The sequence below is a fragment of the Vespa crabro genome, chromosome 4, assembly GCF_910589235.1.
Source record: "Vespa crabro chromosome 4, iyVesCrab1.2, whole genome shotgun sequence".
Taxonomy (NCBI): domain Eukaryota; kingdom Metazoa; phylum Arthropoda; class Insecta; order Hymenoptera; family Vespidae; genus Vespa; species Vespa crabro.
Genome location: NC_060958.1, coordinates 4,893,683 through 4,905,300, shown reverse-complemented (window position 1 = coordinate 4,905,300; position 11,618 = coordinate 4,893,683). Strand labels below are relative to the sequence as shown.

Genomic DNA, 11,618 nt, shown 5'->3' with positions numbered 1-11,618 from the left:
CGAAACGCGAATCACATGACGTATAGAAAGTCAATTTAAATTATTATTGCATTTGGCGCGCTCGCGCCATCTTGCAGAAACAATTTTAACTGGAATAAAGGTACGTTCAGTATCGACGACAACGTCATTTTTTTCTCTGCCTTATCCTCGTCGAACAAAATATCGAAATCATCATACCTTGAAAATCGTGATTGGCTCGTATTTTCAATGATTTTAGAGACCAATTAATCGTCGTGATCTTTTTTCTTTTTTTTCATGCCTACAGTTTACACATTTCCGAGTGAAATTCTACGTTTTTTCTAGTGTATTCTTTGGCGTCATGTGATACGATATAAGTAGAATCCTTAAAGAAGCGCCGTATTTTATTAGAAAAAGAAAATAGAAGAACATATATTACCTTTGAAAAGTGAACTTTGTTTTTCTTATAATGAATGTAAAACTATTAAATGAGATCGATTATTTGACTCGTAAGTTGTAGATGTTCATTACGCCATATAAATTTTGTCTAAATCCGTGATTACAAGGTCATCATTTCAGGTCTTATAAAAAAATATAAGAGTGAATCATCTGGAAATTTGCCTAATAGTAGTGCTACAAATAAACAGAATATAAATATGAATATATCGGAATGTCAAAGTAACTTAAATACATTTCCTAAATCTCGACCAACTGACATACTGACTTATGAAAAATTAAATAATAATATACATATAAAGCCTTCAACAATGTCCTGTAACGTTTATGTTAATCCATATTTTAAGCCACAAAATCCTGTGGTACATATCAATCCCAAAATGCATATGAAACCATTCATACATGTCAATCCTAAAATGGTGAAAAGTGTTGCTAGTACAAATGAAACTACAATGAATAATACTTCTAATATAATGAGTAATTCTCAACAAAATTTAACACAAATGGACATAAAAAAGTTGAAACTTCATACAAAACCTTCGATACATGTCAACCCAAAAATAATGACTAGCATTGCTAGTTCAACCTCAATGACAGAAAGTAATTATACATGTGTTAAATCAGGTATTAAAGAAAGTTTTATTCAGACAGATGTAAAAAAATCAGTATATATAAATCCAAAATTAATATCAAAATTATCATCGACTAAAGAATCAGAAATAGTTGAAAAACGAGAGACCGTACCAAATTTTAATCAACCTGCATGTTCAAGATTAAAATTTATAAGAAAAATTGACACTGCAAAGACTCCCATAAAAAAAACTAATATGTCAAATATTTTATTATTATCAAAAAGAAAACTAATAAGAGCTAAACGCACAATGAAAGGAAATGCTGTGATTTCTCAAATAGGTCCACAAAAAGTTAAAAAACCTTCTCCAACAAAAAAAATTAAAACTACCATATTACAGAGTACAAAAAATATTGTAGCGAATAATAATACATTGCAATGCAACAGTAATGATATAAACTTATCAAAGGTACATAATGCTAAAACAAAAGTAAATAAATACAAAATTGACAGGACTATACAATCATTAACAGAACCGAAGAAAAGTGAAACTTCCCAACCAAAGAAAGCCAAGTAATTATATTATATAAAAATAGAAATTGTTGGTCTATATATAAGTATCATTTATATTACAGGTATAATTTGATGGAATTAGTTACAATTGGAGGAATAGTATACAAATCATCCAGAAATCAATTAGTTCGAAGAAGTTACTCTTTAAAGAGTATGGATATTTTTTTGACTAGATTAAATGTCTATAAGTATACCTATTATAATATGTATAGTCTTATATAATCATTTATTTAATTTTATTAAACTTATTTTAGGAAAACTTGCATCAAACAATAAAAATGATAAATTTATAATTACAACAAATGGTAAGAAACTTTGTAGACTCAAAATAAGCAAAGATGTACCTAATCGGAAGAATGCTATACAAACAACTGAATCTAAACTTGGAAACATGATTACATCAAAAATTACTCACAAAAATAATATTAGGTAAAGTTATTTGAGTCTTAATTAATTTATTAATATGTAATTGCACTTTAATTCTATTTTCTCTATCTTTTTCTCTGTACAGTAATAAAGTTAAACAAAGGAGTATACAAATTTTGCGCAATAAAATGCGCAAAAATAACCAACCATGTTTGTTCTTCCAACGATTTGGATATTGTGCCAATCAAAAGAAGGGAACCTGTTCTAAACTTCATGACAAAAAACAGATCTCAGTTTGTAAAAAGTATATAGTTATTCTTATTTATGAGGGACATAACTCAGGAATTTATAATCTAAAAAATTTTGTTTATTATAAATTATTAATTATTTTTTAAGTAATATCTTTAAACAAATCTAAAATTCCACTTTTACATGCATACATATGTGCAGATTTCTTCAAGGAAAATGCTTATTGGATGCATGTCCACTTTCACATGATGTTGGACCTGAGAAAATGCCAACCTGCAAATATTTTCTAGAAGCCTGTTGTACGCGAGATCAGTGTCCTTATCGTCATGTCAAAGTTTCATCTAGTACTCCTATCTGCATAGAATTTCTGCAAGGATATTGTTCTAAAGGAAACGAGGTAACAATATTTTTATTTCTATATATACCATATTCTATAATCAGTAAATTATGTTTCTTGATTATAAATATGATCATAAATAATTATACAAATTACAAATGTATTTACTTTATATGAAAACGCACGTAATAATTATATAACTAATAAATAACTAGATTAGTGATTTCTTTTTCTATAGTGTAAGCTGCGTCATGAGTATCTTTGCCCTGAATATAACAAAACCAGCAACTGCAGCAAAGGTAAGTATTGTCCCTATCCTCATAAACCAACTACATCTACTGCCCGACAAACCAATAAGTATTTACAAAAAGAACCTAATGCAACTAAAAGTCAAAGTACATCTACAATGGAGAATGATACAGAATTGACCAATCATGAATGTAGATTACGATATTATGAGAGTACTGACACAGTCAATAATGATCTTGCTACAACAAAGGATAATATTATGAAAAAAGTACAAATTATAAAAAGTGTTGCAATAGCACAACAATCTGGCGATATATTTATGAATGAGGAATTCTCTAATAACAATATTGCAGAACCAAGCATATCTGAAAAAGAGTCAACAAATTTTGAAAACAAATTACCGAAAAGATTGCCTCTTGGTATTCTACCCGCTTTTATCCCTATTAATTAACAGACGTGATTATTATTTAAATCATAATTATTTTAATTTTATTTATCTATGCTTTTTAAATGTTCATATGCTGGGAAAAATATAATTTATTTTATATTATGCATTATTAACTTTTCAACCTCAAATATTTTTTATTTTTGTCTTTAATAGTATTAGTAAATCATAAAATTCATTTGTCACGTTAATATATTTTATTTCTCTATAAGCAATATTGTGATACATGTAGTTAAATTAATTATATCGTGTAATTTTATATCTTATACCTACTATTATTTAATTGTACTTATTTTTACGTTTTTATTTTGCCACAATGAATTTTAAATCAAAGAAAAAAAAATTAGATATATTTATATTTTACTAAATTTATTTTTAATGTTAAAATAATTCCACACTATTAAATTATATGTCCAAATTATTAATTAGTTATATATCCAATTATTTGGATATTATATATCCAAAATATTAAATTATATTAAAAATATATGAATTTTCAATTATGAGTATTATGATTGAGAGAAATGTTCACGGAATATTTAAAAACTGTAAAAAAGAAATATGCTCATTGATCTAAAGTACAAATATGTAAAATATTGCTCTCTAAAGTTAGAAGCATCTGAGTATATTTTAAATGACATTGTACTCTTAATCATTTAAGAAACTCGATCCTATTATACTCATATTTTTTCAATAAGAATATTATGCATCTTTAAGACTGAAGATGATTAATTTAATATTATTCTGCATTTAGTTCTCCAGCATGATATTTCAATTTTATATTTAAATTCTATAAGTGATTAAGTCGGGCAATTCATGTTTGGTATTTATGAGAATTTATATATTTATTCTTCCATATTATTTTTTATTATTTTCTCTGTTAGACATATACGAAGTATGAAAATTATATTTTGTAAACTGTATAAGACTCCTGTAAAAATAAAGGATGTATATTTGTTAATAAAGATTTTACCTCTAATATACCATAGTTTTTCTTTATTCATTTTATTTATATATCCTTTAAGTTAAAATAAGTTATTAAATATTAAATATCTTTTATTCATTTAATAAATAAAAAGATATTTATAAAAGATAGAAACAGAAATAATTATTTTATTTATACAACAAATGTAAGTTATTACTATGATTATAAGCTAAAAAAATCGGACTATGTAATAGTAAAGATAATGTAGAATTATCAACTGATGCTGATAATTTCAACCATTGTTCAAGCCAATCTTTCATACTTTCCATTGACATATTTACAGGATTTAATCCTCTAAAAGATAAGGCCTGAAAATATATCGATTAGATTGATCTCAATAAGATATATATTATTTCAAAACTCTTTGAATTATTTCCTTACCCAACATAATGATTCTATGGACATATTATCTACACCTCCCTCTTTAACAATGGCATTATCCATCCGTTTTAACAATATACCTCTTTCTATTAAACGTCTCCTTCTGAAAGGTGTCCATATAGATAATCCATGAATGGCAAGCAGTTTTTTCTAAAATAATAAGTATCAAATAAGTATTTACAAATTATATATATAATATAATTATATAATATACGTATTAACAAATAAGGAAACTTTATTTAATTATTTACCATATATTTATGTTCAAGGGTATCCATTGAATATGGCGAACTTGCAAATAAAGTAATACATGATAACACATTTTCAATTGTTGGATGCTCACCGCTACCCAAACATGCAATGATTCCGTTCCATTTAATTTTTAATAGTTCATTATTAATGTAGTTGACTTTATTTTGCATACAATAAAATAATGGTCTACTGTGTTTGAATCTTTTTTTATGAAAATGAAGCATAAAACTTGCTTTTTGTTCTGGTGTCCAAAAATGATGAGTCAACAGTTGTCGTGGAAAGAAATATGCTAAAGGTATGATAACGTAGTTTGAAAAAGGAATCAAAGATATTAGAATAACAGGAAAAATCTTAATTAGATCTTTGGGCATTGTATACCCCAACTGAAGCTCTTGTCTTGTTAAATTATTTAAGCCTTCCACATTCTGTTTCATTACTATAGATATATATGTTTGTGAATCAGAATATAAATCTTTGATACCATTACGGAAGGTACGATATAAAACCATCATTTTTGGAAAATTCTTGTCTAAAGTTACTACATATTTTTTTAAATAACTTATATATCTGCCGAACCAATAGTCTTTTAGGTTAGATACTTTTCCTTTTTTCCCATCTCTATTTTCTATTTTTATAACATAACGTTGCACTGGATTGTATAAAAAACAGATGGAATTATGTTTTCCATAAAAAAAAGCTCTTGAAATAGCTTTATGCATAATTGTTAATTTTTGTTTGCAACTTTTATTACAGGTTGAATATATGAAGGTTATGTTTTTGTTATTTATTCAATTAAGATAAATCGGAGATCTTATGTTAATCATTTCTAAATTTCACTTATTAGTAATCTTTTTTAACATACCTAAACACATTTATTTTACAAAATGAATTTATTTATTTTATTCTGATAAATGTTTGTGTTTAAGCATACTGAATACTGGTAATAAATTAAACAAAGTAAAAATTTTGATCATTTTAATACAATCTCTTTTCTCAGCAATTTATAAATAATATTAGAAATATTATATAATAATTTATAACATGATGTAATGTTTTAACAAAAATATATTTTACAATTTTTTTAGAGTTCCACCAGAAAATATTATTTAAATAAAACAATATGATTGGTAGAATTTACTTTATCATTTTAGTAAAATCTTTCTTTACAGGATTCTACTTGCTTTTACTACCACTTGCTATGTTGACCGAACTATAGAAACGTTTTGATAGGTTTCTGATAAAACCCATCTCTATCATTGGCTTCGAAGAAAACAATCAGAATTTAATCATTTAAAACAAAGAAAGTAATTCGCCAAATGGAATATATGGATATACACACATACGCGTATATTTTATTGAATTGAAGATTATTAATTGTAGTATACTTTGTTATCACGTAAAAACAATTCAAGAGGAGGGGTTATATTGCTGTTTGCTACTGACAGCTAATCTGTGTTGCTTAAAGTGATGTGATCGCGAGTTATTTTATTATCAGTAATCTAAAGAATAAATATTATTAATAAAAAAAAAACAGTATATATTAAAACATTTTCTAGAATACTTTCCAAGGATTACAATGTCGTTTGAACAATTAAATGGAAAATTGTCATTTATCACAAAAAAATTTGCCGAAGTCAGAGAACTACTAGACGAACATCGAAAATCTGATTTAGAGCGCGAACCTTATAAATTAAAATATGCAGCTATAGATCTACTTAAAGAAATAGAATTAAATCTTAATAATACCATAAACAGTGAACAAGAAGAAAAGGATAAAAATTTAATAACACTATTACTTGCTATTACTCATTTAAATAAAGGGATACTTCATGCTGATACAGAAGAATTAAAAGTTGCTGAAGAGCAATTTATGAAATGCATTGATCTACTGAGGGGTAGAGAATTGGAACCAGAAGGTGTTTTACCAGTTTTAGCAAGTCTCAATCAGTTGGGTATAATTTGGTCTCAATGGAATCAACCAGCAAAAGCTAAAGCATTTCTTGATAAAGCAGAACAGATTTATAAAGATTTCACAGATACAAAAAATTCTTGTTGTGATCCTGTTGATTTGGTATCAAATTTTGGTATTGTAGATGTTAAAGAAGGTTTAAGTACTAAGCACGTACTAGAAAAAATACATATATTGACATTATATTACCTTGCACAAGTATATGGAGCTTTGAAAAATCATCACAAATCTGCAGTATATTGTCACATCACATTACGCAGGCAATTAGAACAAAATGAAGTAATACAAGACTTAGATTACATAGAATGGGCTCTTAATGCAGCTACTCTATCACAGTATTTTATGGAAAATGAAGGTTTTACTCAGGCCAGACATCATTTAGCTGTAGCATATTACATATTGGAAAAATATGAAAATATGATGAAAGAAAAAGAAAATGAAGCAGACAGCGAAATAGCTGCGGCTGAATGTGAACGTTTCAAGCACAGAAGTGCTGATGTAGCTAGATGCTGGGCTAAATATGGGATATTATTGCTTAGTTTATCAAAACAGCGTCTTATACAAAAAGCAGAAAAGGATGAAACTGATCCTCATGACACTAGAGACAGTCAATTGAATTCTAAGTCAGAAAAAGATTCAGAAAAATCTTTTGATGATTTAAAATTTGATATTCTGATAGATGATATCAAACCATTTGTGAATCAGATAACAGATACATACCTTTTGGATTTTAATGATGCCAAACCTGTATTTTTAAATATTCAAAAATGGTTAGATCAAGCAAAAGCATATTATACTCTAGATAATCATGCATCAGATTATGTAGAAATTATACAAGATATATCCCAAGCATACAAATATTTATCATTTTTCGAAGAAAATGAAGATCGTCAGGCGAAAATGCATAAACGTAGAATAGATATCTTGGAAGCTACTGTTAAAGAGTTAAATCCTCAATACTACAAAACTGCATGTAGACAAATTTGGATGGAATTAAGCGAAACATATTCCGATATTTTGGATATTAAGTTGGATCGTTTACGAATAAGCGAAGATAAAACAGACCCTCATGCTTTAATGAAAATCAATCATTTGGCTAAAAGTGCTATTAAAAATTTTCAATTATTTTTAGATTCCCTAGAGAATAATTCTACAGATGCAAGGACTGTAACATTTCCTCACGATCTTGTGCAACCTGCGTTAGGTGCATATTTTCAGATGGGAAGATTGTATAATAAAATCATAACTCTTGACAAATCTATACAATTGCAGAATACTCAGAATAGTATTAATGCCTACCGGTTTGTAATTGATTATTGCGAAACTCATCCCGAAGCTGCGGAGATAATGAAACAAGAACTGAATTTATGTGAAGAGATCGTTAATTTGCTTCCTATGAAAGTTAATAAATTAAAACAAGAATTATTGGAACAATAAATTCATTTGAATATTTAAGACCATATCTATTAAATAAATAATTCCATGTGACCAGTAGTCTCGAGAAAATCGAATTTGACTGTTCTATGTATATTGAATATATGACGTTTTGTTTTTAAACGCAATGAAGAGTATCTATGCATATATTTGTGAAATATGTTTATAAGTATATTAATGTTAAAAAGGACTATTATGTAATTTTTTCATGTAAAATTTACACGATTTTTTGCTAGATCAAGCACCTACAATTAATCTATTTTATTATGAAGTTCTGAAATAAAAAATAAATGTAAATCAATTTAAAAAGAAACACGTTAAAGATTTCTATTTTTTTATAATATGTATTTAAATATTTGTTTTAGATGAGAAAACGTTTTAATAACGCCATAGACTCACTATTATAGATTATGACTATGATTATTTTCGATTATGACTATTTCATTATTGTGAGGTATATAAATATATATTGACATCAGTACTGCGAAAAAATTTTGTTTTTATTTCACAAAATAATATTACTTCTTTTCTGCTTTCTTGGTTGCTTTACTAACACCAGTTGTCTTATTTTTCTTAGCTTTCTTTTTTAATGTAAAGAAAGCATTTGTCCTCAATTTGTTTCTTATTTGTCTAGCTTTCCTCAATTTAAAACGGTCAAAGTCACTAAGCTCGGCGCGCTAAAATTAAGAAATTTAAAATTTGTTAATAGAAATTTATTTCATTATAAGTATACTTCATTCCTTTAAAAATGTAAAGCAGATATTTTTAAATATTAATCTTTAGTACTTTCTTTTTTATAAGTTTCTTTACCTTCTTCTTAGCTGCGACCTTCCTAGCCCACATAGTATTTTTCCATAAGTTATCTATTTCACCTTTTTCCCATGCTTTACGTACAACTCGTGTGGAACCGGTGTACGGAAAACGTAAACGGAATTTAGTAAGATGAAGTTCATTTAACCTCATTTGACCACGTGGTACATTTGCTGCAGGTCCATCAACCAGAACCTATTAATATTACAATTGATAAAAGGATTTGCACTAGAATTATACTACTGTCGATATATATATATAATTTTATTCTCAGATAATAAAATTGGCATCAGCTAAAAGTCAGCCGGCAATTCCTATCAATATAATGGGATCATCATTGAAATAATAAACTGCGAACACAATCACAGATATCTACCAGGAACTATTAAATCTAACTTAATCTATAAAATATTAAATATATATATACTAGATCTATTAATAATGTAAATAATTAATCATTTATACCCGGTTCTGATCGATAACATCAACAATTGCAACGAGTTTGCCTTGGTAAGGACCATCGCTAACGTAGGCGACTCGACCAGACTCCACAAACCTTTGGAATGGCTATAAAAATATCAAACATTTCTTGAAAAAAATGATTAACTTTTTAATATAGATTGATATTAATATAAAATGGTATTGGCACATAAAGAAAGTTCGATTCAGTACACGTGTAACAAAAACGGCACTCTAAACAAACTATGCATACCATGTGGTTAGCTATTTGATTATAAGGTTATGTTAACCGACGCTGGACATATTAGATACACTATATATTAAAATTTCTAAAAAACATTAACTTAATATAAGTGAAGAATAGTATAAATATACAAAACTTAAATTTTACATTCTTATTATATTTTACGTAAATAATATCGATGAAGTTCAGAACCACAATGCACTTACCATGATGTACCGGAAACGAAAGAATTAAACAGGATATAGTTGAATAAGAGAATCAATACCAAGACTGAAACCTTACGATCCCTATATCTTATACGTTTCACTTGATTTCTTTCTTTTTCTAGTACTACCAACATAACAGCAAAAGATTTTCCTAGGATATTTTGAAATATCGATAGTGATTCGCCTGACACTTTATAAAATGTGATAATAATAAAATTGTGTTATCAGCACTGTAAGTTCAATATAACCTATATTGATGAATATTTAGAGTACAGACTATAGAGAAATGAACGACAATGAATTTACCATTTACTAAAAATTTTTCAAACTTAACACATAAGATCTTAATTAATCACTGTCAATATAAAAATAAAAGCAAATTATTATTATGTAATAATATTAAAATATATTTAATAAGATCAAAAACAACCAATCCCACTCTATATGAAGTCAGGCGAAATGCTAAAAGATCTATTAATATATATGGATACTTTTTGCTGGTGAGTAATATAATAAATATATTTTCTTTTATTATAATCCACAAATAAAAAACTCATAGTACAATGAATTTAAGGTTGTACCAATATCAACATTTTTTCTTGGTACATGGCAATTACAAAGACGTCAATGGAAGTTAAAATTAATAGAGGATTTACAAACTCGAATAAATGCTGAACCTATTGATTTAGTAGAGAAGTAATTACAATATAGATATAAAAATATAATAATTATAATAAAACAAATAAATCTTTTTTATCAAAAATTGATCAATTAGTATGTGAGAATATAACATTAATTTTTCAGTATCAATCAATTGGACTCTTTGGAATATTATACTGTAAAAGCAAAGGGTAAATTTTTACACGAAAAGGAATTCCTTGTTGGGCCTAGATCTGTAATTCATCATAATATCGCTACGGACACAGGAAATTTATTTAGTAGAAGAAATACTAATGGATGGAATGTTATCACACCATTTAAGATAGAAAATCAAGAGTATGTATATCTGAATCTATGAAAGATATTTAAGTATATAGTTTTATATAAACCACTTTCTATAAATGTTTAACTGTTCTAGTTTAACAATCTTAGTAAATCGTGGTTGGATATCTGAAAAAGCAAAAAATTTGCCACTTAGTAAAATTGAAGATACTATTGAAATTAATGGCATCGTAAGAAAAGAAGAATCTAGACCAGCTTTTAATCCTTCAAATAAACCTAAATATGGAATATGGTATTATAGGTAAATTAAAAATTATATTTTTTATTACAGAAAAAACTACCTTATATACTTATATAAGTATGATTTTTTAGAGATGTAACAGCTATGGCCAAGATGGCTGATACTTCACCTATATTTATTGACTTATGGTCCGTAAAAGATCCTCCTGAGGGTCCACTTAGTTGTCAAACTAGAATTACATTACGAAATGAACATTTTTCTTATATGGTTACTTGGTATACCCTCTCCTTATGTACTGCAACAATGTGGTATAAAATTTTTGTAAAGAAGCTACCATTGGCTTAATTAGCACAAGTTTAAAGGTATTAATAATGAAAACTTGTATTTGTACATTATGCATATATAATAAATGTAACGCATGTAAAATTTTTTGCCATGAATGCCTATCACAATTTAATGAAACTCCTTCTATTTTATATATAGCATGCACT

At 27.0% G+C, this 11,618-nt stretch overlaps 5 protein-coding genes across 7 annotated transcripts; 3 read left to right on the top strand and 2 right to left on the bottom strand.

Annotated features, from left to right (window-relative positions):
- The first annotated feature begins 112 nt into the window (after positions 1–112).
- Positions 113–3,518, top strand: LOC124423991 (zinc finger CCCH domain-containing protein 3). The gene is made up of 7 exons (XM_046962443.1): positions 113–467; positions 538–1,558; positions 1,621–1,709; positions 1,813–1,987; positions 2,070–2,228; positions 2,375–2,570; positions 2,749–3,518. The coding sequence occupies exons 1-7, from the start codon at positions 428–430 to the stop codon at positions 3,208–3,210; spliced, it is 2,142 nt and encodes a 713-aa protein (XP_046818399.1). The 5' UTR covers positions 113–427; the 3' UTR covers positions 3,211–3,518.
- Positions 3,519–4,290: 772 nt separating this feature from the next.
- LOC124423868 (LETM1 domain-containing protein 1) lies at positions 4,291–5,823 on the bottom strand. Its single transcript, XM_046962164.1, has 3 exons — positions 4,822–5,823; positions 4,571–4,720; positions 4,291–4,497 (listed from the first exon to the last, which is right to left on the bottom strand). Exons 1-3 carry the CDS (start codon positions 5,539–5,541, stop codon positions 4,318–4,320), a joined length of 1,050 nt encoding a protein of 349 aa, XP_046818120.1. The 5' UTR covers positions 5,542–5,823; the 3' UTR covers positions 4,291–4,317.
- LOC124423866 (KIF-binding protein) lies at positions 5,187–8,538 on the top strand. The gene is made up of 2 exons (XM_046962159.1): positions 5,187–5,314; positions 5,992–8,538. The coding sequence occupies exon 2, from the start codon at positions 6,399–6,401 to the stop codon at positions 8,226–8,228; it is 1,830 nt and encodes a 609-aa protein (XP_046818115.1). The 5' UTR covers positions 5,187–5,314; positions 5,992–6,398; the 3' UTR covers positions 8,229–8,538.
- Positions 8,539–8,704: 166 nt separating this feature from the next.
- LOC124423871 (60S ribosomal protein L14) lies at positions 8,705–10,074 on the bottom strand. 2 transcript variants are annotated; one of them, XM_046962169.1, is made up of 4 exons: positions 9,945–10,074; positions 9,501–9,602; positions 9,036–9,230; positions 8,705–8,902 (listed from the first exon to the last, which is right to left on the bottom strand). In XM_046962169.1, exons 1-4 carry the CDS (start codon positions 9,945–9,947, stop codon positions 8,744–8,746), a joined length of 459 nt encoding a protein of 152 aa, XP_046818125.1. In that variant the 5' UTR covers positions 9,948–10,074; the 3' UTR covers positions 8,705–8,743. The 2 variants fall into 2 exon arrangements, with proteins under 2 accessions (XP_046818125.1, XP_046818127.1); XM_046962171.1 differs by lacking the exon at positions 9,945–10,074 and adding an exon at positions 9,748–9,768.
- An 85-nt stretch (positions 10,075–10,159) lies between these two features.
- Positions 10,160–11,553, top strand: LOC124423869 (surfeit locus protein 1). 2 transcript variants are annotated; one of them, XM_046962165.1, is made up of 5 exons: positions 10,160–10,444; positions 10,519–10,640; positions 10,749–10,940; positions 11,023–11,187; positions 11,259–11,553. In XM_046962165.1, the coding sequence occupies exons 1-5, from the start codon at positions 10,241–10,243 to the stop codon at positions 11,470–11,472; spliced, it is 897 nt and encodes a 298-aa protein (XP_046818121.1). In that variant the 5' UTR covers positions 10,160–10,240; the 3' UTR covers positions 11,473–11,553. The 2 variants fall into 2 exon arrangements, with proteins under 2 accessions (XP_046818121.1, XP_046818122.1); XM_046962166.1 differs by lacking the exon at positions 10,519–10,640 and having other exon boundaries at positions 10,303–10,444.
- The last annotated feature ends 65 nt before the right edge of the window (positions 11,554–11,618 follow it).